This window comes from Dipteris shenzhenensis, chromosome 28 (genome assembly GCF_047967505.1).
Source record: "Dipteris shenzhenensis isolate YYH24624 ecotype China chromosome 28, Dip_SZ_1.0, whole genome shotgun sequence".
Taxonomy (NCBI): domain Eukaryota; kingdom Viridiplantae; phylum Streptophyta; class Polypodiopsida; order Gleicheniales; family Dipteridaceae; genus Dipteris; species Dipteris shenzhenensis.
The window spans coordinates 48,107,019-48,134,945 of NC_141623.1; the positions used below are offsets into that span (position 1 = coordinate 48,107,019).

The following is a 27,927-nucleotide window of genomic DNA, read 5'->3' on the forward strand; positions in this document are numbered from 1 at the left end:
GTTGCTTATGCTTTGGTTGCTACAGCATGCAATGAAGAGCCATTATGTCATCAAGATGCCTTTCAGAATGATTGTTGGATGAAGGCCATGCAAGCTGAATTGGATTCTATCCATTAGAATGACACTTGGGAGTTGAGTGATTTGCCTTATGGCAAGAATGCCATTGGAACTAAGTGGGTTTACAAGATCAAACACAAAGCTGATGGTTCAGCGGACCGTTACAAAGCCCGCCTTGTTGCTAAGGGCTTTGCTCAGAAGCATGGCATTGACTTTGAGGAGACTTTTGCTCCCACTTCCAGGATCACTACCATTCGCATTGTTATTGCCTTTGCTGCCCACTTTCATTGGCAGATACATCAACTTGATATTAAGATAGCTTTCCTTCATGGGCATTTGCAGGAAGAGGTCTATGTTTCCCAACCTCCTGGCTTTGAGGTTTAAGGTTCTGAAAGGAAGGTATGCCCTTTATGGATTGAAGCAGGCACCTCAGGTTTGATATTCGAGAATTTATTCTCATTTGCTCACACTTGACTTTCAGAACAGCCCTACAAAGGCTACCCTTTACATCCGCAAGCGTAGGACAGATTTGCTGATTTTAGTCCTTTATGTGGATGACATGCTTGTAACTGGACACATGCTCAGCAAATTGCAGATTTTAAAGTTGATTTGCAGCAGACATTTGCTATGTCTGATCTTGGTCTTCTGCACTACTATCTGAGCATTCAATTTGCTAGTAGTGAGGCGGGCATTTTGATGTCACAATCCAAGTACATTGAATGGCTTTTGCAGCATTTTCAGTTTGAGGATTACAAGGCAGTATTGTTACGTAAAGCTCTTGCTTACCTGACACGAAAAACAACGTGTCACATATTCATGAATATTTTTTCATCTTTGGCCAAAAGAAATCTCGCTTCACGAGATCATATGTCTTCTCAACTCCTGGATGTCCCGCACATGGGCTATCATGGCATTGTCGAATGACTGTATGCCTGAGATCATTCTGATTAGGTACTACTACCTTGCCATTTCTTTTCAGCATACCATCCCTTATGGCATATCTTGCATAAGTTTGGCCTTTTCTGGATGCCAGGTCATCCCTTTCCCCGGGTTTGAACACATGAGCCTTAGGCCAAAGGCTCTGAACGAACTCCTCCACCTTTTGAGTTTCTCTAATCTCGGTCATTAGAGCACTCTCTAATCCCGTGAAACTCATATTATGCATAATGCGTGACAACGCATCAGTAACTTTATTATCCTTCCCTCTTTGGTACCGAATCGTCAAGTTAAACTCCTGCATGAGTTCTGTCCACCTAGCTTGGCGGCCTCTCACGTCAGGTTGTTTACAAAAATGTTTCAGATCTCATGCACATGTGGGTGAGAAAGAGGGCTCGATCATAACGATTTATGGAGGCTCTCGCCTCCATGAGAGTTCAAGGGTTTAGAAGGGGATTTCAGGGTTTAGAAAGGGAATAGGGTTGAGAGAGCTATTTATGAATTCTAGGGTTTAGAGGGGGTTTCGAGATTTAGGAGCAGTACAAGGTTGAGGAGCGGAGAGCTAGTCTCCTTCTGAGTTTCGAGGGGTAAGGGTTGAGGAGGAGGGACAAGGAAGGAGGAGGAAGAGGGAGAAGAGAGGAGGGAGGAGGAGGGGGAAGGAGGGAGGAGGAGAGGGAGGAGGAGGAGGAGGAGGAGGAGGATGGAGGAGGAGGGAGGACAGTGGAGGAGGAGGGTGGAGAAAGAGGGAGCAGAAGGGAGGAGGGAGGAGGAGGAGGAAGGAGGGAGGATGATTGAGGAGGAGGGTGGAGGAAGAGAGAGGAGAGATGGAGAAGGAGGGAGGAGGAGGAGGGAGTACAAGGGCATGGAGTGCAAGGGTAAGGGCATGCTAGAACATGATAGTGTAAGAAAGCATCAACGCAATGGAGATCAATCACATGAACACAATAGTGAGCTTGAACACTGAACCCCAAATAGTGGAAGCTTCATTCCATTGAGAGATATTTATACATGTTGGTCTCAACATAATCCATAGGTACCTCCATGGTGGGACCTCTTTTGTAGGAGATTTTTTGGAAAATATTCCATTCACTTTTGGGGGGGACCTTTTGGGTCTCTACACAAATTGGGGGGACCTCAAAAAGTGTAGGCTTTTAGTCTTTCTTTCTCTAGATCCTGATTTTGCAAGTATGATTGGATCTTTTCTAGAGAGGATTTTGGCTATCCTCTACATCCTTTATGATTCATCATACCATCTTTCAGGCTCAAGATATTACAAGCAGGGCTTTGCCGCTACTCTACACACACAATGCTCTCATCGTTGTTGTCCTAGACTGCACTTCTGGCCCTTGTTGCCACAGGGTTAATAACTCCCCTGGATCGATTTTATTACCTGCCTCGGGTTATGGTTGAGTCTGCAAATGAGGTTGTGATGCGGTTGTCTTTACCCAATGAATATGGTAAAGATGGTGGTGGTGATAGATGGAGCGAGCTTGTTGTCGATCTTTTTCTTATAATCCACGAACATTGTAGATTGCTTGCTCAGTTTTTAAGAAGCCATTGTCAACCATTTCTTTGAACAAACACACATAACACCCTTAAAGAGATATCGCTCTTTGAAAGAGGTGACTTGTTCTTTGAGCATCGATCTATTGATTTGGATTGAAGCTGAGGTTGGACAAATGGTCATCAATGGTGAGGGACACCTCCAGGATTCCTGCTAAGGCTTCATTGTATTTTGCACTTTCCTTGAGTGTTTTTTCATAACTGCCTTGTATAATTGATGCATGTTTGTCCAAGGCTCTAATCAGTGTTTCCTAGCTTGTATATTTGATTTTAGAGCATTTGCACTGTCTGGATCATGATGATTGGCATCCCATCGATAGCAATGGGGTACCGCATCAAATGTGGGATGCGTGCAAAAGAAAGATGGAGCTTGTAAGTATTCAAGGATGTACTTTTCATTCAGCAGCTTTGGTCTACGCTAAGTAGGCTGTGGCTCCAATTTGTTGTTGATGATTGGAGTGATTTTCACTTGGCGGATAGTCACTCAAATTCCAAGGAGGTCCCATCCTCCTCTTGACTGCATGTCTAGGTATTGCCTCCAAAAATTACCAATGGGATTACCAGGAATGGGAATCCTATCTGTATCTTGTTGCAACTCCTGTGTGGGTGTGCGAATTGTATTATCCAATTCTTGAAACACATTGATGGAATCATTGATGGTGTCTTCCATTGAAAACTCAAGGGAGATTAGAGGAATATGTGGTCTAGGGCAAGAGGAAGAGGTTATAGGGGAAAAGCTTGAGGTCAAAGCAAGTAGTGAATTTGAGAAGGTAGCAATAGGAATGTTGGTGGAAAGTGGAGGGAGAGCAGGGAAAATGGAGATAGCAACTTGATAGTCCTCAAGGGATGGATTCTTAAGAGTTGGGAAAAAGTTAGGTGTAACTAGATGATAGTCCAGTTGGATTCTTGGATTAGGCGATATCGTGATCCACATCAACATAAAACTCTGACCCATACAAATAATGTCTCTATGTTTTCAGAGCATGGACCACACTATACAACTCTAATTCATGAGTTGGCCAATTTCGTTGAGAGGGAAAAAGCTTCTTGCTTTTAAAGGCCACTCGCCTTCCCTCTTGGAGGAGAACTGCTCCTACCGCAATGCCACTTGCATCGGTTTCAAGTCTTACCATACACAATAGAGTTTTCTTTTTATTTACATAAAGACTGGCTTTCCTCAAAGCACTGAATACTATTCTTAAGTGTTCATAATGCTCAGTAATACTTTTACTGAATACCTGAATATCGTCAATAAACTTTCCGATATACGGACGTAGTAAATCATTCATAAGCATGACGAATGTAGCTGGAGCATTGGTAAGTCCAAAGGGCATTACCAAAAACTCATAATGTCCAAACCTGCTTCTAAAAGCGGTTTTATGCACATCCTCGGCTCTAATATGGATCTGATGGTAGCCACATTTAAGATCTATCTTACTGAAAATTACGGCCCCATGTAATGCATCTAGCAAATCATCAATCCGAGCCATCGCATACCTGTTCTTAATAGTGATATTATCAGGTGCACTAGTTACTAACTTAGCAACAGACACACATAACAAAAAAAAGTACTGACCTTTGAGAAGATCCCGCTAGCTGAATCTGCATTTGTTCTACTCTGGGACTTCCCTCCATTTCCACGTCGCATTCTGAGACCACCATTTCAGCCCACCGACGATCCTTGTTTCGTGGACAATCTTTCCATTGATGAGGCTGAAGGCATCCAAAACACAAGCCTTCTCTCCTCGCTTTTTTCCTTTGCTCTGGGTTCAAAGAAGACTTCGACTAAGCCCGAGCTGCCATTGGTGTTACTTTTCTTTTCATTTCAATGGTGGTACTTGATTTAGGAGTCTCAATTGGTTTCACCTGCTTGGCTTGACCACTAGGCTGTGAGGCACTCCCTTTACTAAGTCCCAACCTGCACAAACCCACTTGGTTTGTTCCCTTTTGCATACAAGTGACTCACTAATCGAGGGTGTTTTGTTTCAGGAGATAGAGGATAATGCAAGACGCAAACCAACAGGAATCCTGGACCGAGGAACAATGCAAGTACGTAATCGAAAGATACCCACGGTGTTGGTTGCATGGCATGGTCTACCTCTATCAGAAGCTACTTGGGAATCCGTATACCAGTTAGGGAGAGTGTTCCCAGACTTTATCATCGAGGACACTGATGCTTGAAGAGGGAAGGAATATTACGCTCAAGTTGAGGTAACATGACCTCGAAAGGGTCAGTTGACATTTTCCTTTAAAGGATCAATGTCAACTGACCCTTCCGAGGTCATGTTACCTCAACTTGAGCGTAACATTCCTTGGTAAGACGATCAACCACCACAAGGATAGAATCGTATCCACCTTGTGTCGTAGGCAGACCTTCAATAAAGTCCATGGAAATGCTCTCCTACCTACCTAGTGGTATTTCCTAGATTGGAAAAAGCACATTTATCAATTCAAGATGAATGATGTGCTGTATGTCTTACCAGGTGAAAAAGATATACCTCAAGGACTGTTGGTTTCCGTAATGGAAATTCAAAAAGCTCAAGAAGAGTTTTTGTTTCTTTGTACAGCATCGATAGAGGCAATTGATGATTCTTCGGCTAGCACTGATGTTGCCCAAAATGAAGTGATGGCCAAGCTATCTGGTCAAATAGCAAAGGAGTTCTCTGATTGTTTTAGGGATGAGCTACCTTATGGGTTACCTCCAGAGCGGAATGTTCAGCATAAGATTGAACTAATCCCGGGGGCAAAACCTGTAAATAGACCTCCCTATAGGTTAAGTTTTACCGAAGAAGCGGAGGTACGAAGACAACTGGAAGAATACCTGAAGCTGGGGCAAATTCAACCCAGTTTCTCACCTTTCGCTTCGCTAGTGATATTAAAAAGAAAGAAATATAATACAAACATTGATCCTTTAAAGGAAAATGTCAACTGACCCTTTCGAGGTCATGTTACCTCAACTTGAGCGTAACAAGTATCCACACCATTAGAGGCTGGTTTTCACTTCTCTTCTGAGGATGGCAGCGGTACATGTGATGTCACTCTTTATCAACAGGCAGTTGGTTGTTTGATTTACCTATGCCATACAAGACCTGATCTACAATATGCTGTCTCACAGTTGAGTACATATATGCACAGCCCATCTATGCACCATTGGCATGCCGTGAAGCGTGTTTTCACATATCTTAAAGACACTCAGCATTTAGGCCTTCTTTATGAGGCTGATACTTCCCTTGTCATGCATGGGTTCACTAATAGTGATTGGGCTGGTTGTTCTGACACTCGTGTGTCACATAGTGGCAACTGTTTTATGCTTGGTACTTCATGTGTTTCTTAGTTCAGCAAGAAGCAAAGTACAGTTGCTACTTCTAGCTGTGAAGCTGAGTACATAGCAGCTTTTACAGCTACAGTGGAGTGTATTTGGGTTCGGAAGCTACTTGCAGATCTTTGTGCATGTCAGACTGCTCCTACTGTCATCTTCACTGATAGTCAGAGTACTTTGGTTGTCGCACGGAATCTGGTTTTCCATGCTCGCACAAAGCACATTGAGGTTCACTATCACTATGTCAGAGAGCGATTATCAACAGGTGATATTGAGTTGTCTTATGTTCCCACTGAAGACAACTTGGCATATCTTTTTACGAAGGCTCTACCTCGACCTAAGTTTGAGGCTTTTTGACAAGCTTTAAACTTAGTACCTTTTGTAACTTGATCTATTGTACTCTATATCCTACGGGACGAACATGTGCAACCATGACACTAGATATTTAGGTATCCTGAGCCATGTCCAGGATCCTTCAGCCCATACCATGGAGGGGGGTTTGAAGGCTATCTCATGGGCTATCCATAGATGCCACTTATACCTTGGTATGAGCCTTGTAGGCCTAGTTATAGTCAGTTAGGACTATTGGTACAGTTAGTTTATATACCATCTAGGTCAGTTAGGACACTTAGTCTAGTTAGGGTAGTTAGCCCTAGGGTTTTGTTATGTTAGCTCTCCCTTGAGCCTCCACACTTCAGTTTTGCAGCAATCTATTATAGCATCTCGTTTTTCTCCATTGTGCTTCCATTTTTGAGCTTCCATTGCTTCCAACACCCAACATTGTCTATTAACTAGTCTGCACATACATCTATGATTGTGAAATACACATAAATTAAGAAGTTCAATTCCATAGTGAAACACTTCCGCGTGTGATTCCCGGGCTCATCTATCAGTCTTCCACCTGTCGTATATCCTCTCGTGGGATTTTCATTTCTAGCATGGTATCAGAGCCATGACGGAAGTTCACGGGAAGTGAAGCTTGAAGGCAAAGACCTTGCTCAAGGACGACCTTGATTCATTACTCTATCGATTTAACTTCGACCCCAAAAGATTGTACCCAGGTGGGAGGCTTAGGTTCAAGCAGATGTAGGACACTCTAAACTCTATTCCTTTCAATTCATTGCCATTGCCAATAGATATCAGATCCCTTATTTTGGTGAGCTGGGCAAGCTTGATGGGACCAATTACCCATTGTGGAAGATTTAGAGCCACTTAGTGTTAAGGGAGTCGTGGGAGATTGCGAACGGGAGAGAGCTGATGCCTCAACCCACCATGACTACCCCAGCCACATGTGCTAACCCGAGCGGACTTGGATGGGAGATCCGTGATGCAGAGGCCTTAGCAACCATTGTGGATACCACAATGGATATGGTGTTTCCTCACATAGAGATGGCTAGGATGACACCCACTTGTTCCAGAGGGCTATGACACGGAAGTTACTGGAGCACCTTCATCGACGGATTGGGATCAGGCCACTCTGGCTCGATGAGAGGGTGTGTTGGATTGGTTAGTCACCTCCCCACCTCTGAGCCCGCAAATGAGGAGTGCATCAGGGGGGTGGACCATACTTAAATAGAAAAGGACATGGGGCTGCTACATGGGCTGCCATGTGGGCAGCAGACAAAGAGAGATCCCTAGAAGAGGAAAGCCTCCATGGAGGGCAGATCTAGGAGAGACATTTCCAGAGGCTGTCCACAGATGGAAAGGACAGATCTGTGCAGGGTTTCCAGCAAGCAAGGGCTGCGTGGACAGGATGATGACATCAGCCTGCATAGAGTTCTACATCAGCATATGTGCGGAGGGCTTCTACAGGCTGTACGGACCTGAAAAAAGGGCTGAGCAAAGGCGAAACAGGCAGGAAGAAGAGGTGCAGTAAATGGAGACTGATTGGAAGGCCTATGGGCTGGATTTGGGGCAGAGAACAGCCCTACTATGGGCTGGATCAGCCTAGGCCACTGGCTGGTTGCCATGTGGCCAGGTGGGCCAGTAAGAACCTCCAAAAGAGGAGCCCAGCAAGCATATATAGACCTTCCCCTCCAGTTGGCTGGGTTGGGGGGGATCCAGTCGGCCCAACAAGGGCTGGCTGGTCGGTTTCTCAAGGGGGGCTCAGCCCCTATAAAAGGGGCCCTTTGGGCCTCCATAGGGTATCACTTGGAGCAGCCAGTCAAAAGCAGAAGGAACAGCAGGCAGGGTTCCCGTGGGCCTACATCCAGGAGGTGCAGGAGACATCCACAAGGCTGCAGATTTAGCTCAAGAAAGCACGGGCACCAAGGTGGAAGGATCATTGGACAGAGAGTCTACATAAGCTCAGAGGAGCACGCGAGCTCAGAGATCTAGAGGTGCCACGCAGATAGTAGGAGGATGTTTGGTAAGATCGGAGGACCACGATTTGGTGGGATTCTGCATCTCTCTTGTATTGTGTTTGGTTTTGGACGGACGAAAATATATCATTGTTGCTTCTATATTTGTCTTGGATGCACTCTGTTTATTGGTCTACACACACATCTATGATTGTGAAGTACACACAAGTTAAGAAGTTTAATTCCATAGTGAAATACTTCCATGTATAATTAATTCCTGCGCTCCAACTCCATCAACACAAAATGGCTCCGGACTTTCATCTTCCACAATGGGTAATTGGCCCCATCCAACTTGTCTGTGTCCCCAAAATTAGAAAAAGCATATCTCTAGGCCATGACAATGAACCGAGAAGAGATAGAGTGAGAAATTCCTACACCTATCTGAACCTAAGCCTCCCTCCTTCTCGCAAGGGCACAATCCTCCAGACCTAGAAGTAGATTCTCCCAAGCTCTAAATCAAGGTAGTCCTTTAGCAAGGTCCTTGCATTCAGGCTCCACTTCTCGTTAACTTCCAACCAAAGCTATGAGTACCATGTTAGAAATGACCATAACAGGGGTACCTTACGCAGTGGGAGATTGATAGATAGCCCAAGAATTCACACACAAGTTTTTAACTACGAAATCTAAAAATTATTTACTTGTGTGTACTCAACATACATAGACAATGCTCCAAGAGAGATATAGAACCAACAAAAGATATATTTCCGTCCACATTGGACATTGGCACTTCTAGATCCCTAAGCCCATGTGCTCCTTGCACACCTTAAGTAGACTTTAGTCACCGTGCCTTGACCCCAGCAACTTGCTGCTCTAACTGTCAGCCTAGGTGTGCAGCCTCCTGTGAGCTATGTCTACAGGTCCTTGCCACCTCCCTTGGACTTGTGGAAGCCCTTCTGGCTGGCTATGTTCTGCTCCAATCAGCTCACTCACCGCTGCTCTAGTGGATGAGAAATGAGCCCCAAAGGATCCCTTTATACAGGGCTGGAAGCCCCTCAAATGCACTGACCCACCTGGGCCCTTATTGGCCAGCCTGCAGCCTGTTTCCCATAAAGCCAACCTGTTCCAGGCTTGCCAGTTGCAATCCTTCTCAGAAGTTCCGCCTTTACTCTATGCCTCTTCCAGCCCCTAGATCCCAAGCTGCAGGTCCGTACAGCCTCTACAACAGATCTGTACTGGTCCTGCCTGCAATTCATACCGCTGACGTGTCTATCAATGCTGGAATCACTGTGCAATCAAGCTCCCACCAATTGCTGACAGCCATGTGGCACCTCAGTACCCCTACTGTCCACCATGAGGCTTAGAGCTGCCAGGTGTGTTTTTGTCGTTCTGCCCATAAGGCAGCCCCATGCTTTCATGGTTTGCAGTATACACGACAATCAAAGTGCTGCACATGTGGCAGCCATATCACTTTGTGGCTCACCACCCCCCTACACTCTCCTCATATGGGGGCTTACAAATGGGGAGATGACCATACAATCTCCAACATCTTGACCAGACCCCAGCTGCCATAGACCCTGCACTTGTTTGGGTAATTCTCTAGGACACAAGTTTCTCTCAGCCTCTTCTACCTAAAGCATCGCACAATGATCCCTACTCGATTTTCTTCATTATGGGCTCGAGCCGATTACTCTAGATGGAGACCGCGAGACGATCGGGTCTTAGACTCTTAAGGTGGCAAAGGATTAGAGTTGTTTGCCGTTTGGGGTAGACTTGGACCAGCAACCCCAAAACTCTTTTGTACGAGCAGGATCATCATTTGGGGTAGACTTTGTTAACCGCCTCTACACTAACCTCCACCCACAGCAATATCTTTTTTTTTTTTTTGGTTGGTAGCTCATGGAGTGTTGCCAGTAGGACCATGGTTGGAGCAAATGAGAGTAGATGGTGCATGTCCCCGTTGTGAGATGCTCAAGACCACAAGACAATAGCTCACTGCCTATGGAGTTCTCTCGCAGCTCAAAGGACCTAGCAAAGTTCCCTCGGGATAGTGGCTAGGATGGGACATATCCACCACTACTTCACTTGAGAAATGGCAGCTTCGTTGAGAGTGGGATAACACGCTTTCCCCAATGAGATGGTCTCTGTAGCCTACATGATAGATGGCATGAGCGTTACCTCACGGGGTTATCCACGACTCGGTCCATGCCTCTCACCAAAGACTTGTGTTCTCTCCAAAGGACGACACTTGGGAGAGGGTGGCCAGCATCATAGCTTGGAATACTTGGGTAGCCTCCTATAGGATAGTGATTGGGGGCACATTCAGCCTACGACCGCCCTCGTCAACATATGGCATGAGATCATCAACATCATGTGGGCCACATGGGAGCAAGGCATGGAGGGACCTAGGAAGACTCATCGAAAGGCCGGAGAGTTCCTACAACGCATGGCCTATTGCATTTTTTACATTCTCACAAATCAAGGAATCAACTGGTTGTACAGGCCCCTACCTTGGTTGTTGGCCAAGACACTCTAGGCAGTTAGCTGGGGTCATGAGAAGTAGGTAGCATAGCAGCCAGCTTCACCCTTTTGATTGGTCAAGCGATGGAGTACTCATCTATATCGTTTTCTCAACTTTCTAAAAAAAACGTTATTTTCTTTGTGGGGGTGGGAGGGAGACACACGTAAGGATGTTGTGCTATACACACTAACACCAAGCAGTCTTGGCTCTACAATAATTCATAGGGATATAGTGAGGACTCAACTTCTTATATAGCCTTTGGATGCAGCCCTCCTAAGAGTTATATACCCTAACTAATATTGGCCACGCCTAGGTAAAGGCATCCACCAAATTATGTAGGACAAATTTACATGTGACATTTTATATGTGTGTGTTTTCGCCAATGCCTACGTCTTGGTTACACACCAGATTTATTTCAAGAGCGGAGTAGTGTTGACAACAATTCACCTATTGGAGGCCACTAAGGCCAGACAATAGTCTCGGCCTCCTACAAACCTCCTCCAAGACTTAAACAACACATACAATAGAGTAGATTGGGCCTTCTTGGAAGAAACGGTGCAAAGACTAGGCTTTTCAGCACAATGGATTAAAGAGGTCTCTGTGCTGTATGGAAGCACCTCAAATCAACTACTCGTTGTAGGCCACACGAGGAGGTCTTCTCTCACATGCTCAACGTATTGGGCTAACTGGTGGCCACTTTCTGTAGCTCTTTATTGCAAAGACTCTAGAGTATTTTCTAAGAGCACAAAAGGCAAGGTTGATTGGGATGTGCCTCCTTATCAGTCCTTATTAGTCACGAGGAGGAACTGAGTTCGCAAATGGCACAACGCTCTTTGTGGAGGTCTAGGCTACTAGCCTTGAGTGGATGAGACTCTTTTTAAAGATATATTATGTGGGTTCACTAAGACAATCCAATGTGTTTCTTCATAACTTACAAAGCTCCCTAAGGGCTCCCTACCCCTTCACATTCGATGGAGCCCCTTGGGAACCCAGCTTACCTTGGATGCCAAGTGGAGATTGATATCTACACAAAGCAACGAGCTGCCCACGCCACAGAGAGTGTTTGCCATAAGCTTTTGTATTGGAGTTAGGTCAAATTCTCCCTTGCAAGCAGAGCATTGATGGTCTACCAAGTATTGCTTGCCACGGCCTGGCTCATTACATCCTCTTTTTATAAACATTGCATGAGAGAGCTCAAATGGATACTTCTAGCTTGTGGTGCATGGCAGATTCGCCAATGGCCCCTAGTTGGAGCAAATTTGATCAGATAGTACGTCTTTGAAGGAGTTCAAGAGACAATATCCCATTGCTTGTGGAGTTGCCCTTAAGTGCAAGGGGATCTGGTAGTGTTCTGGTGAGTGGAAGACAATCATGCATCAAGAGATTCATGAGGCTACCCCTCCTAGGCAGTGAGCCTCAAGGTTTTCAAAGGACCTGTCTGGGAGACAATTATCAGCATTACAGCTTGGAACATTCGGTAGCACCCTCCAACTTGAAGTGTGCACCTGTGCGTGCGTGTGTGTGTTAGATGGGAGGGGAGAGGGGGGGCATGGCGGGGGGGAGAGACAAATAACGACAGCTATGAATGTACATTCTTCTTAATGAAATGTTTTTTTAACACCCCCCCCCCTCCCCCCAAAAGCTAAAAAAGTGTGTGTGTGTGTGTTGGGGGGGAGGGGGGGGGGAGAGGGGAATGCCAACAGATCCGACCAGCTGCCAATGGTCAACATTTGCCTAGGTATCATATACACCTTGCGCTTGGTCTAGGAGCAAGGTATAGAGGGGCTTAGACAGCCCACCTAGTGATGGAAGCATTTCTGCAAAGCTTGCCTTGCTGACATTTTCAATACTATCAACGATTAAGGAATCCATTGGTTGTATAGTCCATCGCATTTGCTCCCAAGTTCGATAGGCAGTGAGCCAAGACCAATAAAGCAAATCAACAAATCTGTTGGTTGTACAGTCCACCACACAATCGTTGGCACGTGCTCCAAATTACCATGGGCAGTGAGCCGAGACACAATGAAGCAGCCTCATAAGGAGCCCACTTTTCCTTTTCTGAATAGCACCTCATGGATGTTGGAATGGTCACCTCCCCATCTGTAAGCCCCCATATGAGGAGAGCTTGGGGGAGGTAGACCTGGAGATAATGGGCTGCCGCATGGGCAGCACATGAGCTGTCATGTGGACAGCACAAGAGACCTTGTGCAGGAGAGATGGCAGGGGCATAAAGCCCTGGATCTGACCTGGCAAGACGGAATTGCAGAGCAGGCATACGGACTGCAGCAGGGCCCTATGAAGGGCCCGATGACGTCAACAATAGTACGGACATGTACGGGCAGGACATGGAGCTGGCAAAGGGCTGCAGCATGGCAGGATCCATGGGCAGGCTGATGGGCCTGCAACAGGCCTTATACGTGGTGCAATATGATGGGGAAGGGATCACCTTGGATCAGCCAAGTGACAAGGCTGGTTGGCGCTGGTTGAGCCAGCCAACCAGGCCTTGGAAAGGCTGGTCAAAAGGGCTGGGCCCTGCACAATAAAACAAAGGGGTCTTGCCCTGGTTTTGAGCCCCAGGAGGAGCCAGGAAAGTCGGCCAAAGAGGGAGCAGAAATCCGACCAGCAGTCGGCCATTTTGGGCATGCTGGGTCGGTCCAAATACCAGCCCTCTGGGCCTATATAAGGAGGGCATTCAGCCCTCAGTTATCATCCATCCAAGCAGCTTTGGGAGGAGCAGAAAGGAACAGCACATCCACCATCCTTGGGCCTCTCTACACAGGAAGTGAAGGAGAGAGGTGTTGCTGCAGACTTAGCTCCAGGGAGAGGCTGAACCTAGACTGTCTTCTAGGGCAGAAGGTTGCTGAGATCATCATCTTCTGGAGCAGCCATTCACAAGCAGTTTGGAGCAGTGGAGCAGCTATCTGGGAGCCTACATTCAGGAGGACCAAGGGGACCTATATGCTGCAGACAAAGCTTGGCAGGGGCTGCCCACCTAGGCTGATTCACAGGTAGTAGGGTGGAGAAGAGCACACTAGACAGAGAGTCTACAGGTGCTCGAGGTGGAGCACGCAGGCTCAGAGATCTAGAAGTGCCAAGTGTTGGAATCGGAGTCCTAGTGTGTGTGGTCCTAGAGTCCTAGGAGTGTCCTACAGTTGTGTGAGTGTGAAGAGTCTTGAGGCCACTTGTGCCACCTCATGTGGTAGGTGTGATTCCTCCCCTAGATTATAGGATCTAAATTCTCTTGTGTGTGACCTCATCTATGAGGTGTCTGTGTGGGAAGATAAGGCTTGCCCAGCCTATAAAAGAGGCTATGTACTTGCTGTGATTAATCAATCAATCAACATCAGTACGTGCCTCAGCTGTTGTCTCCAATCATGTGTCTCTCACCCTCTCCCCATTTTCAACAGTTGGAATCAGAGCACGTCTTCCCTGATTGAGCCTTGCCTCACCAACGGCCAATCCTTTAGTCAGCTCCGAAGCCTCTTCATCGACCTACAAGAAGATCGTACAACCCATTGCAAATCAGCCATATAGCCTATACGGCTTGACTGCCATATGTTTTGTCCTGCTTGCCTGCCGTTCGTACTGATGGGCCATACTGTCACAACTGCTACATGAAGGAGCTGATCTACATCGACATGTGCTGCTAATACTCACGCTGGATGTGCTGCCCATTATCTTCCTGAAGATGTTGCGCACCATTATCTCTAGTTACTGCCCGACATATCCTTTGAAGTTGCATCGCTTATCTACAGCTGTTCATCGCGTATCTCTTGGGCTGATCTCCTGAGTACAGGTAGCGAGGTAGGCAAAGGTTTTCTACGTGGCTGCTCTGCGTTTGCAATCTTCCCACGCTTTCCTCTGCAACATTAGGAAAAAAGGGAGCTCATTTTGGGGCCTTTTAGAAGAGAGAGAAAATAGGCTCTCAACCAATTAGGAGTGGGCCAACGTAACGTTGAAAATTCAACAAAAGAAGATGAAAATAAGAAAAAGAAATAGTACTATATGTTCGTAGAAGCATGTCACATTAATGAGGTGATCTGATTTGAATCTTTAAAAAATTTATTTTCTGTGCAGAATTTGATGATTCTGACACCGCAGACGCGTCCGGAACGGTCCAAAACCCCAAGAACGGCACTGGAAACGCTGGAATCGGACATCCGGAGGCCCGGAAACGGCCAAAAAAGGCCGAAAAACGCGATTTGCAGCAAAATGCAATATGGCACTTTTGAAATTTCAAAAGGTGCCAGATCGCATTTTGCTGCAAATCCCACTTTTCGGCCTTTTTTGGCCGTTTCCGGGCCTCCGGATGTCCGATTCCAGCGTTTCCAGTGCCGTTCTTGGGGTTTTAGGCCGTTCCGGACGCGTCTGCGGTGTCAGAATCACCAAATTCTGCACAGAAAAGTGTTGCTCTTATATGAACATTGAATGTAAAGCATGTGAAAGAATATATTTATTCCTTTTCACACTGACATTTCTCACGCAAGTATCCATATTTTCTTGCTTTTGTAGAGAGAGAAAAGAGAAAATAGTGAATTTCTTACAGGGCCCTAAAATGAGCTCCCTTTTTTCCTAATGACTACCCAGTTCGTGATTACCTAATTTGCAAGCTGGAGTCTAGATTTTGATCTAATGACGTTCCTCTTTCTCTATTTGGAGCTACGCCGTTGATTTTCTTCAAACGCCTCCCTCGCAATCTGCTCACGCATCCCTTGTAATCCCACCCGCTACCTCTCTCCTCCACTGGGCCACTCTAGTTCTCCTCTCCTTCCTCGAAGCCCTCCCTCTCCTTCGTTTGCCTCTCCACATGAGCTCCTACCCAAGCCTCATCATCGACTGCTCTTTAGCCTCAGCATCAATGTACAAGAGCCCGTATCAGCCCGGACCTATGCCTCTCCATTAACCAACAAACAGGCCGTACAGCCGTACGGACTGTACGGACTGTTGCGCCGTACAAACAGGCCTGCTGTCCGTACGCTTTTGCAGTACTGTCCGTACGGCCGGCCTTGAAATGTGCGCTATCTTCTGCAAACAGTCCGTCTGACATATTCTACCTACTCTCATGCTCACACTTTTCCTGCTGCATATCTGAGCCCAAAACCCTAAATTGCGCTTTTCAAGAATTTTGCCTCATTTGGGGTGAGTTTGTTCGGGCTTTTATGATCTGAAGCTTCCCTAGTATTACCAGAAGACTATGCTCTAGGAAATTTTGAAACGCCCCAATTTTCTGCAAACCCTAATTTTGCAACAACCCTAACCCAAAAATTTAGGGCTTTTCTATCCTGTGTCTTCCTTTGGCATAATTGAAGCTTCTACCATGTAAAATTTGGGCCTTTTTTGAAATTTGAGTAAACATTGTAAGGGATTTAGACACTGGCTGTAATAACAGCTAAGACCTTCTCACCAATGGCAAGGAGCCAAAACCCCAAAGTGATGATGCTAGAATCAGTTGGTGGGAGAACCAAAATGATAAAGCAATGGCTATCATTGGCCTAGCTTTAGCTGACAACCTTATCCACCATGTGGATTTTGATAAGACTGCAAATGACGTTTGGGAAAAATTAGAGAATTTGTTTGGAAATCAGATCAATAATTCCAAAGTATTTCTCAAACAAAAACTCTTCAAGCTCAAGATGAAGGAAACTGAAACCCTCAATGAACACTTGAGCAATCTTGGGTCAATTCTCCAACAATTATCTGCCATCCGAGCCATTGTTGAAGATGATGATCAAGTTGCTGTACTTCTCTCAAGTATTGAAGACATTTCCAAGTATAATGAGATCCTTGCTGTCCTAAGAGTCAGCCGCAATATGAGCTTTAAGGATATGGTAGCTCATCTCATTGATGAGGACTGTAGACTTATAGAGAAAGCAGAATCTTCCTTCAAATCTGGCAAAGCATTCTTTCTCAAGAATAAGCCCAAGAAGAAAGGAAAACCTCTTAAATGTAATTACTGTCAGAAACTTGGCATCCAAAGGATCGTTGCTTCAAGAAGATGGCAAAGGTACAAGCCAAAGAACATGCCAATCTGGTTGCGGAGCAGAGCGAGGACGAAGACGATGAAGCTACACCTTCTGGACTTGAGGAACAAGCCTGCACTGCTGCTGTTTCTGGTCTATCCCTCCATGAGGTGATAGATGAAGAGTGGGCTTTCTAGAGTCATGTGTGTTAGGTACTCTGCCTTGGGTAGTCCCCCTAAAATGATGTAATAATTTGTCATTTTGTGTGCCTTGTCCTACAAAAGGCTCCACTTATTTCCATGTACCCAGTTAGAAGACAGGGGGGTTGTTATGTCTTTCCTTTATCAAGCCTAGCCGAGTCCCAGGATGTTGGTGTACTCCCTAGACCTATGAGTTGGTCATGCATCCATGCTCAGATTTGAGTCTCTGATCACATTGACACCTAAGCCATGAGAGTGCTTGGTTCAACCTCTGAGTTATGCTAAGCTGTTAGCCTCTGAAATTGCCTAGGATGCACAGTCTGGAAAATGTCATAGTTTCTCACCCTAGCTCCGAAGGGGGGTTTGTTGGAATCGGAGTCCTAGTGTGTGTGGTCCTAGAGTCCTAGGAGTGTCCTACAGTTGTGTGAGTGTGAAGAGTCTTGAGGCCACTTGTGCCACCTCATGTGGTAGGTGTGATTCCTCCCCTAGATTATAGGATCTAGATTCTCTTGTGTGTGACCTCATCTATGAGGTGTCTGTGTGGGAAGATAAGGCTTGCCCAGCCTATAAAAGAGGCTATGCACTTGCTGTGATTAATCAATCAATCAACATCAGTTCGTGCCTCAGCTGTTGTCTCCAATCATGTGTCTCTCACCCTCTCCCCATTTTCAACACCAGGCTTGTAGTAGAGGGAGGGACCTTTTGGTATTGTATCCTGTCCTACTTTGTGGACGGACTGAAATATAAAGAGTTGCTTCTATATTTGTTTCTGAGAATTGTCTATTTACTGGCTTGCACATCTTTGCACATTAAGTTAAGAAGTCTGTGATTCTACACCCCACACGCACATTGTATGAGCTCCTAAGCATTACTATCAGTCTTCCGCTGTGCTGTGCGTACCCTCTGTTGGGTAATTTCTAACAATGGATAGTTAAATTTGTATTATCTTTCAAAGCATCTAATAGAAGATACATGCAGAACGTCACTGAGTAGTGGCCATGATCAATGGTGGGGTGCCATATGCCATGAATATCAAAAGTTCAATCATAGCCTGGTACCATTATGTATGACCCATCACTGCAATGACAATGAGGGATCTTCCATGGAGTACAAACATCACTCTACAGCTCCTCTCCAAACTGTAACTGATGAAGCCTACAAAAGGGAATAGCAGAAACTAAATAGTTCAAGGTAACTTGCTAATTACATTTCTAGAAAGTCATGTGCTCCATGCAAGCCACACTCGTTTTGTGAGGTTCATGCTACCTACAATGGTTAATGCTCGCATTCTTCTTTGAAAGCTTCATTAACAAAATTCTGCCCAGTATGTCACTTTCGTGAATGTTTTGGTAGTTCCAAGTACACAGAACAACTTTGCTAGCCAAATGTCCTCAAGGACTCTCCCTTCATTAGATCTCATATCCTTGCTTAAGAGGACTTCAGGTGGGGTTTTATATTTTCAGTAGCTACAAGTACACAGAACAACAGTGCTTGCCAAATGTCATCAATGACTCTCCCTTCATTAGATCTAGTATCCTTGTTTAAGAGGAGTTTAGGGTGTCTTTTAACTTTTTGCCACCAGAATTTTCAATCATAGTCACTTGAGGTGACGCTTGAAGGGGCATTATAGCCAAGACAGTCCTTACTCTAGGAGGCTAAGCTGATAGATTGGACTCTTGTCTACTCCAGGACATTAGTGCTCCAAGTTCAATCTTAGTTTGTCCACATACCATGTTATACGAGAGATTGCCTAGCCCCTTCTAGTTAAAGTTGAGACTTTCATCAGGGTGGTCTGTTCAAAAAATGCTGCCACAACAAGAACCACAAAAAGCCTTAGCAAACTTTAAAACACATAAAAATGTCTCAAGCTATATGAGGATGACTCAGCATGTCCATGATGGCAGTGGAAAACCCACATCAAGAGAAAAACCAAAGGTGTTGATAACTGAATAATAGTAATATGATAAGAGTTAATGTCACGGACCACTGCAGCTTGAAAAAAAACAAGTGATCGCTTAAAACAGTATTATGAAACAAGTCCATGTTAATTCAATTACTTGTGAAAAGCTCAGTGCACATACCAGTCAAAACAGCTGAATGATAGCCTCCACAAGATACTTGAATCACCTGCATACTTTCGATTTCTGGTATCAAGGATGGTTCAGACCTGAATCTAGTATCCCCTCTGCCCAGCTCATAATTTCGGTTGGCTGCAAAAAGAAAATTCTGTCACCTGATCCGTCAATATGTCCTCAACAACAATTGGACTCATATAAGCACAAGCAGACACTAAATTGATATGTCAATGCTAGCACAGATATCATTCAAGATGTGCATTCCTTTACAAAGGAAAAAGCAATCAGCTCATGAGTGGGTTCTCATTAGGACACAAAAAGTCACAAAATTGTGTGCTTTGATTACTGTACAATTATATGCTCATGTGGTAAGCCTGCCTTACAGTGAATCTAACACTGCAGTCCATCCATACAAGAATAATACTGGCTCCTATATAAAGGATAGGCCTAACCTGACTGCAGCTCCTTCAGATACCATGTGACGAATGGGTTCAATGCTCAAGACTACTGCATACTTATAATATATTGCGTCAGGTATATTGCATCAGGCCTCTTCTCATCCCTTTAATCTAAAGAGTCTGCTGTCCGCAGTGCTTCTTATTGTCTTGCATTAGGTGCAGACTGCTGTTTAGATTGAGAGCTTCCAATCAAAAAATACCTTCCAAAGTGAGAATTTTTTAAGGAACAAAAGGTAAGAAAGAAAAGAAACAGAGAGATATAATGATAAGGACTCTGATTAACATATTGACACACTCTTAAGACCATCTCCAGCCCATGGCACAAAAACAGAAGCTACAAAAGATCAGTACATGTATACAATCGGCATGTTTGAGTGGGCAGTGATGACCTTAAGGATCAATGTGAATAGCATGACCCTGATTTAGAAGTTCTTCCTTGGTGGGTGAGCCCGGACCAGGAGGATAATGGTGTCATATCCTGTGAGATGTTCAAATTCTATTTTGCGCCGAGGAGTACAACACCTTCCCAAAGAGCATGCTGTGCCTCTCTACCACCTTTAGGTTACATAGTTGAGGGACTTTAAGCTTTTCTAGTCTTTCCCATAGCGTTTTACGTGGCACTGTATCAAAGGCTTTCTCGAATCTATAAAACAGCAGTAGACAGCCTTTTTCTTACCTTTGGCTCCTTCTGTTGCAGCCCTTATGGCAACCAAATGATCCACCGTTGAGTGCTTGGAGCGGAATCCTGCTTGGGATGGCACCTCACTCATTGTTCCTCTGCCCATTTGCTGATATTTTGCTCAAGGATAGTGTCATATAACTTTGCCATTAGGCTGCTCACCAAGAACAAGAAGAAGAAGAAAAAGAAGAAGAAGAAGAAAGAGGAAAAGCTTGAGAAAGAAAGATAGGCAGAAAAAGGAGGGTCTTTTGAATAGCCCATGAATCAAAATTGAGGGAAAGAAAGAAAGATATATTAATGTCTTCTTGAGGCCTCACGGACCTATGAGACAAAGTACACTAAAATACAGTTTCTCATACAAACCGCCATAGGCTGATGCAAGGGCTTGCTAGGACCCTTACTAAGTGCCTCAACAATCCTCCAATGGGATATGAAGATAAGACTAGAATATATCTAATCGTATCAATTCATATTCTTCTTGATCTAAACAATCCTCCAATGGGATATGAACATGTTGTTGGAGATATCATAGCCAAAGAGTGTGTGGTGATGTGATGTGTTGGTGTGTAGTACCAGGAGTTCTAGTACTAGTTCATGTGTGTAAGTCATGTGTGAGTGCCACGTGCAACTATGGGACTTATCCCACACGCACATGGTGCTAATGTGTGAGTGAGTAGCCTATATAAGGCTTGTACTTCACTATCATACTTGATGAATGAAAGAAAGTATCACGTATATAAACATTCAAAGGCCTAGTTTTCTTTTTTACTACACAATCACGGGCATAGGCACATATATTTCCTCCCAGCCAACCTCAATGGTAGCAAGCTCCCAGAATCTCTTACATGAAAGTTCCTGCTTGTCAAATTCCAATGAGCCCCAATTCCCTAGATGGATCTAGTATGCCACATGTCTACATTTTAGGGTACCTCCTAAATGCATCATTTACCCCTCTCTTGGAATATCATTGAAATCATTTGCCCCTTGGCACATTTAATGCATTTATACCCCTTAGCCTTAGATCCACCTAGTCTTGTGCCATATCACCCTCACCAAGGACCTTGACTTTGATTCCTTTCTGATCATTTACGTAAAGCCCAAACAAATATAATACAAACATTGATCCTTTAAAAGAAATTGTCGACCGATCCTTCCAAGGTCATGTTGCCTAAACTTGAGCGTAACATTCCTTCCCTCTTCAGGCATCAGTGTCCTCAATGATAAAGTCTGGGAACACTCTCCGTAACTGGTATACGGATTCCCAGGTAGCTTTTGATAGAGGTAAACCATGCCATGCAACCAACACCATGGGTATCTTCCGATTGCATACTTGCATTGTTCCTCGGTCCAAATTTCTTGTTGGTTTGCGTCTTGCATTATCCTATCTCCTGAAACAAAACAATACCCTCGATTAGTGAGTCACCTGTATGCAAAATTTTCTTTAAACGAGAAACATGAAACACTGGGTGTACATTACGACCCTGTGGTAATTCTTATTTATAGGCTACCTTGCCTATTTTTTTTAGAATTAACCACGGCCCACAATATCGGAATGATAACTTAGCACACTCTCCTGTAGTCAAAGACTTAGAGTGCGAAGAAACTCTGAGAAAAACTTTTTCTCCTTCCTTAAATTCTCTAACAGATCTGTTTTCATCCGCATACGCCTTAGCTCTATCCATAGCTTGGCGGATGTTAGCTCTCGCAAGTGCTAGCATCTCCCGCATCTGAACCACATAGTTCGTGGCACTAGGCACTTTCTGACGTACTCCAATTGTAAATGGATTTACTGGTCTATAACCATAGTTCAGCTCAAACGGACTGAACCCTGTACAGGGAGATGCTCAGTAATACTTTTGCTGAAAACAAGAATGTCGTGAATAAAATGTAAAACAAACTTTCTGATATACGGACATAGTAAATCGTTCATAAGCATGACGAATGTAGCTGGAGCATTGCTAAGTCCAAACGGCATTACCAAAAACTCATAATGTCCAAACTTGCTTCTAAAGGCAGTTTTATGCACATCCTAGGCTCTAATACGGATTTGATGGTAGCCACATTTAAGATCTATCTTACTGAAAATTACGGCCCTATGTAATGCATCTAGCAAATCATCGATCCGAGCCATCGGATACCTGTGCTTAGAAGTGATATTATTCAATGCTCTATAATCTATACAGAGGCGAAAAGTATCATCTTTCTTTTTTTTTAATATCACTGGTGAAGCAAAAGGTAAGAAACTGGGTTGAATCTGTCCCAACTTGAGGTATTCTTCCAGTTGTCTTCGTAAAACTTAATCTATAAGGAGGTCTATTTACAGGTTCTGCCCCCGGGATTAGTTCAATCTTATGCTGAACATTCCGCTCTAGAGGTAACCCATAAGGTAACTCATCCCTAAAACAATCAGAGAACTCCTCTGCTATTTGATCAGCCAGCTTGGCCATCTCTCCATTTTGGGTAACATCAGTGCTAGCCAAAGAACCATCAATCGGTTCTACCGATGCTGTACAAAGAAACAAAAACTCTTCTTGAGCTTTTCGAATTTCCATTACGGAAACCAACGGTCCTTGAGGTATATCTTTTTCACCTCGTAAGACATATAGCACATCATTCATCTTGAATTGATAAATGTGCTTTTTCCAATCTATGGCTGGATTCTTCCTAGAATGCCAAGCCTTACCCAGGGCTATGTCTGCATGAGCAAGCTTTGTCATTTCAAAATCAAGTTTCTCAGCATAGTCCTGAATTCGAAGTTCCAACTGGGTACCCTTTGGTCCCATACTTCAGTTGAACTCCCGTTTTCCATCCTGACTGTATATGCATAGTCAAATGGGCTAGTCTTTAATTTCAGCCTCTTTACAAGCTTGGAGTTAATTACATTGTGCGTTGATGCTGAGTCAAACAACACAATGACATCATGATTGACTACTTGTCCTTTCATCTTAATTAACTCCGCATCACTAAAGGCTGTATACCTCGTTGCTGCGGGCTTTGATAGGACATTATCAGGTGCACTAGTTACTAGCTTAGCAACATACACACATAACAAAACACTGACCTTTGAGAAGATCCCGCTAGCTGAATCTGGTTGGCTGTTTTAGCTATCCACCATGCACTTGCTGTACCAGTCAAGTGTAAACCAAACATACGAAGCTTTGAGGAATCACTGAACTTTTTCAAGCTAAAGGCAGCATCAAACTGCCTTATGAACTGCATAGCCTTTTCAGCTTGGCCATACTGGCCATTGTAAGTGGCAAATCTTACTGACTTCCCACCATCCTTGAATTCTTTAGTCTTTGCCTTCCTACTGGACTTCTTCTTCTTTTTCTTCTTTGACTCTGAAGATCCTAAAGAAGGAGGTGATGTCGAGGATGAAGAGGTAGAGCTAGAAGATGAAGACAAACTAGATGAACTGTGATGATGCTTCGCCTTCTTCTTCTTGGGAAGAGGACCTACACTTTTCCTCTTTTTTCTCACCACCACTTCTTCCTGATCTGCTCTAGGGGGAGGCTTCTCTGGCTTTCCCTTTAAAAGAGGTTGTACCATCCTGCGAAACAAAGGATCGCTTGTTGCCTCTCCCAACTGAGTAATCAACTCTCTGTAGGCATTCTCTTTGTTTATCTGTAAAGCTTCAGTCTGCTGTACCTGGTTAGACTCTGCCATTCCCTCATGGGATGATTGGGCATGGTGCTGTGAAGCCATCTCTGCAACTTGTCTGAGATCTGCAACTCTCTCACACACACTGTGTATGCAACTGATGCACTCAGCCGTTGCTTTTCCAAAAAGAAGGTACCTCAATAAGAGGTGTCTTGCATTCACAACTTGTGCCGATAATTGCTGTCAACTCAAAGCATAAACCCATAGAGTTGCCAAAGCATCAACTATATTGCCCCTTTTCTGGGTGCTGCAAAAAGCACTCAGAATGCATCTGATTCATCTTTCCAATGCACAAAGGCATACATTTTCTCTTTTCTGCAAATCTCTGATTTCTCTGCTTTTCTGCTGCTTTTTTGACAGTAAAAGTCTGACAGGTAGGTGAAATCTTCTGGCAGAAACAGTCTCTGCAACTGTCCCTTTTTTTTTTTAATGGAACAGTAACTGGATGGGTAACCGGCTGGTTACTCTAGCCAGACTAACTGGCTCTGGTCTGGTTAGTTTGTGACTGGATGGTTACTGTCTGGTCAAACTGACCAGACTGGTTCTGTTCTGGTCTGGTTTGGTTAGGCAAACTAACTGGACCTCTGACCAGGGTTAACTAACCAGAGTTAACTTAACCACTGGCCTGTCAGGCTGGCTGCCATGTGTCTCCTCTCTGCACATGTTTGTGCCATGCCAGCATGCCACATGTCACTGCCACATCAGCCACACGTGGTGCCACATGTAAGCGCCACGTCAGCTCTGTGCATACCTGCCACGTCAGCCGGTGTCCTCTGCCACGTCACTGGCTGACACGTGTGCCACATCAACTTGGCTGGCTGCCATGTCAGCCTAAGGTTTGAGACCTTGGCTGGTTGGTCGGCGTCGCGCCGGTGCACTGATCTCTTCTGGCTTCTGCAACACCTAGTGCCTGCTCACGGAATCGACAACGGAACCTAAAAATCCCGTCAAAAAATCTCCAAAATCACCTTTTGTAGGTCAAGTGAAGCTAACGCCTTCCGGATTAGCGTTCATCGTTTGAACGCCTCAATTCGTCTGTCAGCGCACGTCTATATCTCCGTCAAAACAAATGGGCCTGCGCCATGTATCCCCGTGAAGGCATCTTCATCAATAAATCCAGAGCCGCCAAATGGAGAATCACCCATAGTACAAACGGAAAATCCCACGCTCACTCTTGCTTGCTTCTGATCCCAGCGCAAGCTCTTCCAACTGTTTCCTTCATAGTACAACTATGCTCCGGAAACAGATGTAAAGAACAGAAGCGTGTAACTCCCCAATCCTTTCCTCTGATTTACACGCTAATCCATCCCCGCTCTTTAGACGCATCAAGCATTCTCAATTAACTTGGATCATCAGCCTCTTAAGAAAGGGCTTGATCTGAGCTCTGATACCAATGAAACCTCACTCCAGATAAAGACTGCAAATATTGTCTCTTATGCTCTCTCTCACTCCCTCTCTCTACAGATGCACTGGGGCCCAGGACAAAACGTCGGGCTGGACCCCCCCGAAGGTTTTTATTCATGGAGAGAGAAAGTTGTTACAAGAGTTCAGCGTAGAGCTGCCTGATACAAAATTTAACGTGAATCCATATTACAAGAGCTTCAAGCTCATTTCAAATTGGCAACATGCCACTTGTCTAAAATCTAGACTAAGTCCTATTACATGCCACTAAGGGCAATTCTGGAGTCTTCGAAGCACTTGGTCACACGAACCGCCTCCTAGATGCTTGTTAGGCTCCCGTAGCATTTCGGAAAATAACTCTTCCTAGTACCTGCAACAATTAATTAAAGCGCACCACCATGGCACCCATTAATTGTTAGCGCTTTGCATGCAAATAACACACTGTGGACTAATTCTAGTCACGGTGGGCATCCTCACTGAACACATGTGCACACACAACAAATATAAAAATATATATTTATTCTCTTGTTGACCGGAGTCAACACTCTTGATTATAATTAAGAGGATTTGACCAAGGGTCGAGGCGCCTTAATTATAGTCAAGTCCCTCCAACCGAAGTTCGCACAACTCTCCAACTGAAGTTGGCACATCTTGGTTAACCGTAGTTAATCCTCTTTGCGCATGCCAAGTCTCATTGACCGAAGTCAACACTCTTTGACCGTAGTCAGCTCTGTGGTTCTCTGGTTAACCGCAGTTAACCCTCTTGGTAACAAACCAAGTCTCCCCGACCAAAGTCAGGCTTACTTGACCAGAGTCAAGTATCTTTGACCGTAGTCAATTCTTTGACCATTAAAAGAACTCTTTGACCATAATTAACACACATGAAAACTCTTTAATTATGATAAGATAAATGGTCAACTATACTTTGACTTAGGATATTTACATTGTGGTGACATCCAAACCCGGACCCCTAGTGGAAGAGGTAGTGATTCATCCTCATTGTAAATTGGGCACGTACGGAGAAAGTGCTCCTCTGTCTCCACCTCCTCCAATGTACATAGCATATAGATCCGATCTCTAGGCTGTGCCACTAACCCTACCTGTCTCAATCCTGAGTAAGTGGGACAAGACCCGGAACTGCCCAATGGCAATCCTCCATGCATGTGAGATTTTGTCTGTCCTCTACACACTAGGCTCTGCTAATCACACCGTCTTCGAATACTCTCAACCTTCAGAAAGTGATCGTGATAAAACTAGAGCTTGGCGGGGAACTATTGGCTCCCTCCCAAGTCCGTTACATATGGAGGACGGTAGAGGCAAATGTATGATACGGTTGATCTCATCCTTGAAATCCGAGAAGGCGAGGCATCCAAATGTACTAAAAGACGGGAGTCAATCCATCTAAATGCCCTAACTAACAAACCATCTAGATATCTATGCATACCAGGACGTGGTAACTCCTCTGTCCGGTAGTCCCTTGGATGACTCTAGAGCAAACCTTGGTGGTCTCCAACTAGGCGAATCCCAAACTCGATAGAGCTACTGTCTACATCATTATCTCAAAAATGGCATCAATCTGGGACGGCATCATGGCAAACTCTACCTGTACTATTTAATGAGGAACTGAGGCCTTGCTCCAAATCATCCTAGAACCCATGATCACCTGTATCCTCTCAAATCTTGTCCACTCAATTTTTGAGGGATCACTCCTCGAAAAGGGTGTTGGATGCATGGTCCTCCGCTGCACTAGGGTGTCAAATAACCACCCCTTCGTCGAGGGATCCTTGAAGTGTGCTTGAAAGCATTGTTGCTCTAGAAGCTCCTTGGCCTCTCGTAAGCCGAGTCCTAGCTGCATGGACCATTGTGAACACCAGTCTTGTGAAAGGTGCCCCTATGCAAGTGTAGGTCTGCACGATCTTCAACAGCTCCCCCCATTATGTGGAACTATGTCAATGCAATACCGCCCATGAGGTCTCCCTCAAATAGTATAACAATATTTGAAAGAAACGAAGAAAGAAAGAAAGACATATTAACGTCTTCTTGAGGCCTCATGGATATATGAGACAAAGGACACTAAGCCTCCATGGGTTGATGCAAGACTTCGCTAGGGCCCTTGCTAAGTGCTATACTAGAAATCCAAAATCCAAAACTCAAAACCAAAAGATCTAGAATCTAGAAGTATAGATAATCTTGGTGCCTCAACAATCCTCTGATGGAATATGAGGATATCTCGTATCTCCTCTATCGGGTCGTCTCTCACTGTCGTGGGGGTGTGGCCCCTGTAATCTCTGTATGCGGTGGGCCACGTAAAAGGTGATACCTTACATCTGGATACTCATGCATACTAGCACTACTCATCTCTTTTGATTGCAAGCTGCATAGATGAAGAGAGGGCTCTTCATCGTAGTCTTGGTTGACTTGCATCTATCCACCCAAACTATCTAACTTGATCCAAATGATAATATGACATGAGGCACCTACGTGAAGAGGTCTCGCTGCAAACTTTACAATAACAATGTCATGAGGGATAATCTCATCGTTCAAAACATGCGTGACATCATCATGACCTATAACCTCTCTAATCCAATCCACTCACCTTCCTAGAGATCTATTGCCCAAAAAGCCCAAGCATATAGAGCTGCTAGTTAGACTAGAGAGTCATTCGACATGGAAAGTGTACCTAGAAACAGTGTCTCTCTAACCTTGCAAAAGAAGTGTGTCCTCTGTTGAGTCGTGCCTATTCTATCAGTTACATAGGATTTGACTATCTCCACTAGCTTCTTGATAAGCATAAAGGCCTC

General features: G+C 44.7%; 1 protein-coding gene across 1 annotated transcript in view; it reads right to left on the reverse strand.

Moving 5' to 3' along the window:
• RUG3 (Regulator of chromosome condensation (RCC1) family protein) overlaps positions 1–27,927 on the reverse strand; it is a 93,521-nt gene that overhangs the window by 11,739 nt on the left and 53,855 nt on the right. Inside the window, exon 4 of the mRNA XM_087399811.1 lies at positions 18,935–19,063. Coding sequence (XP_087255937.1) covers positions 18,935–19,063 — 129 coding nt within the window. The remainder of the gene's footprint in view (positions 1–18,934; positions 19,064–27,927) is intronic.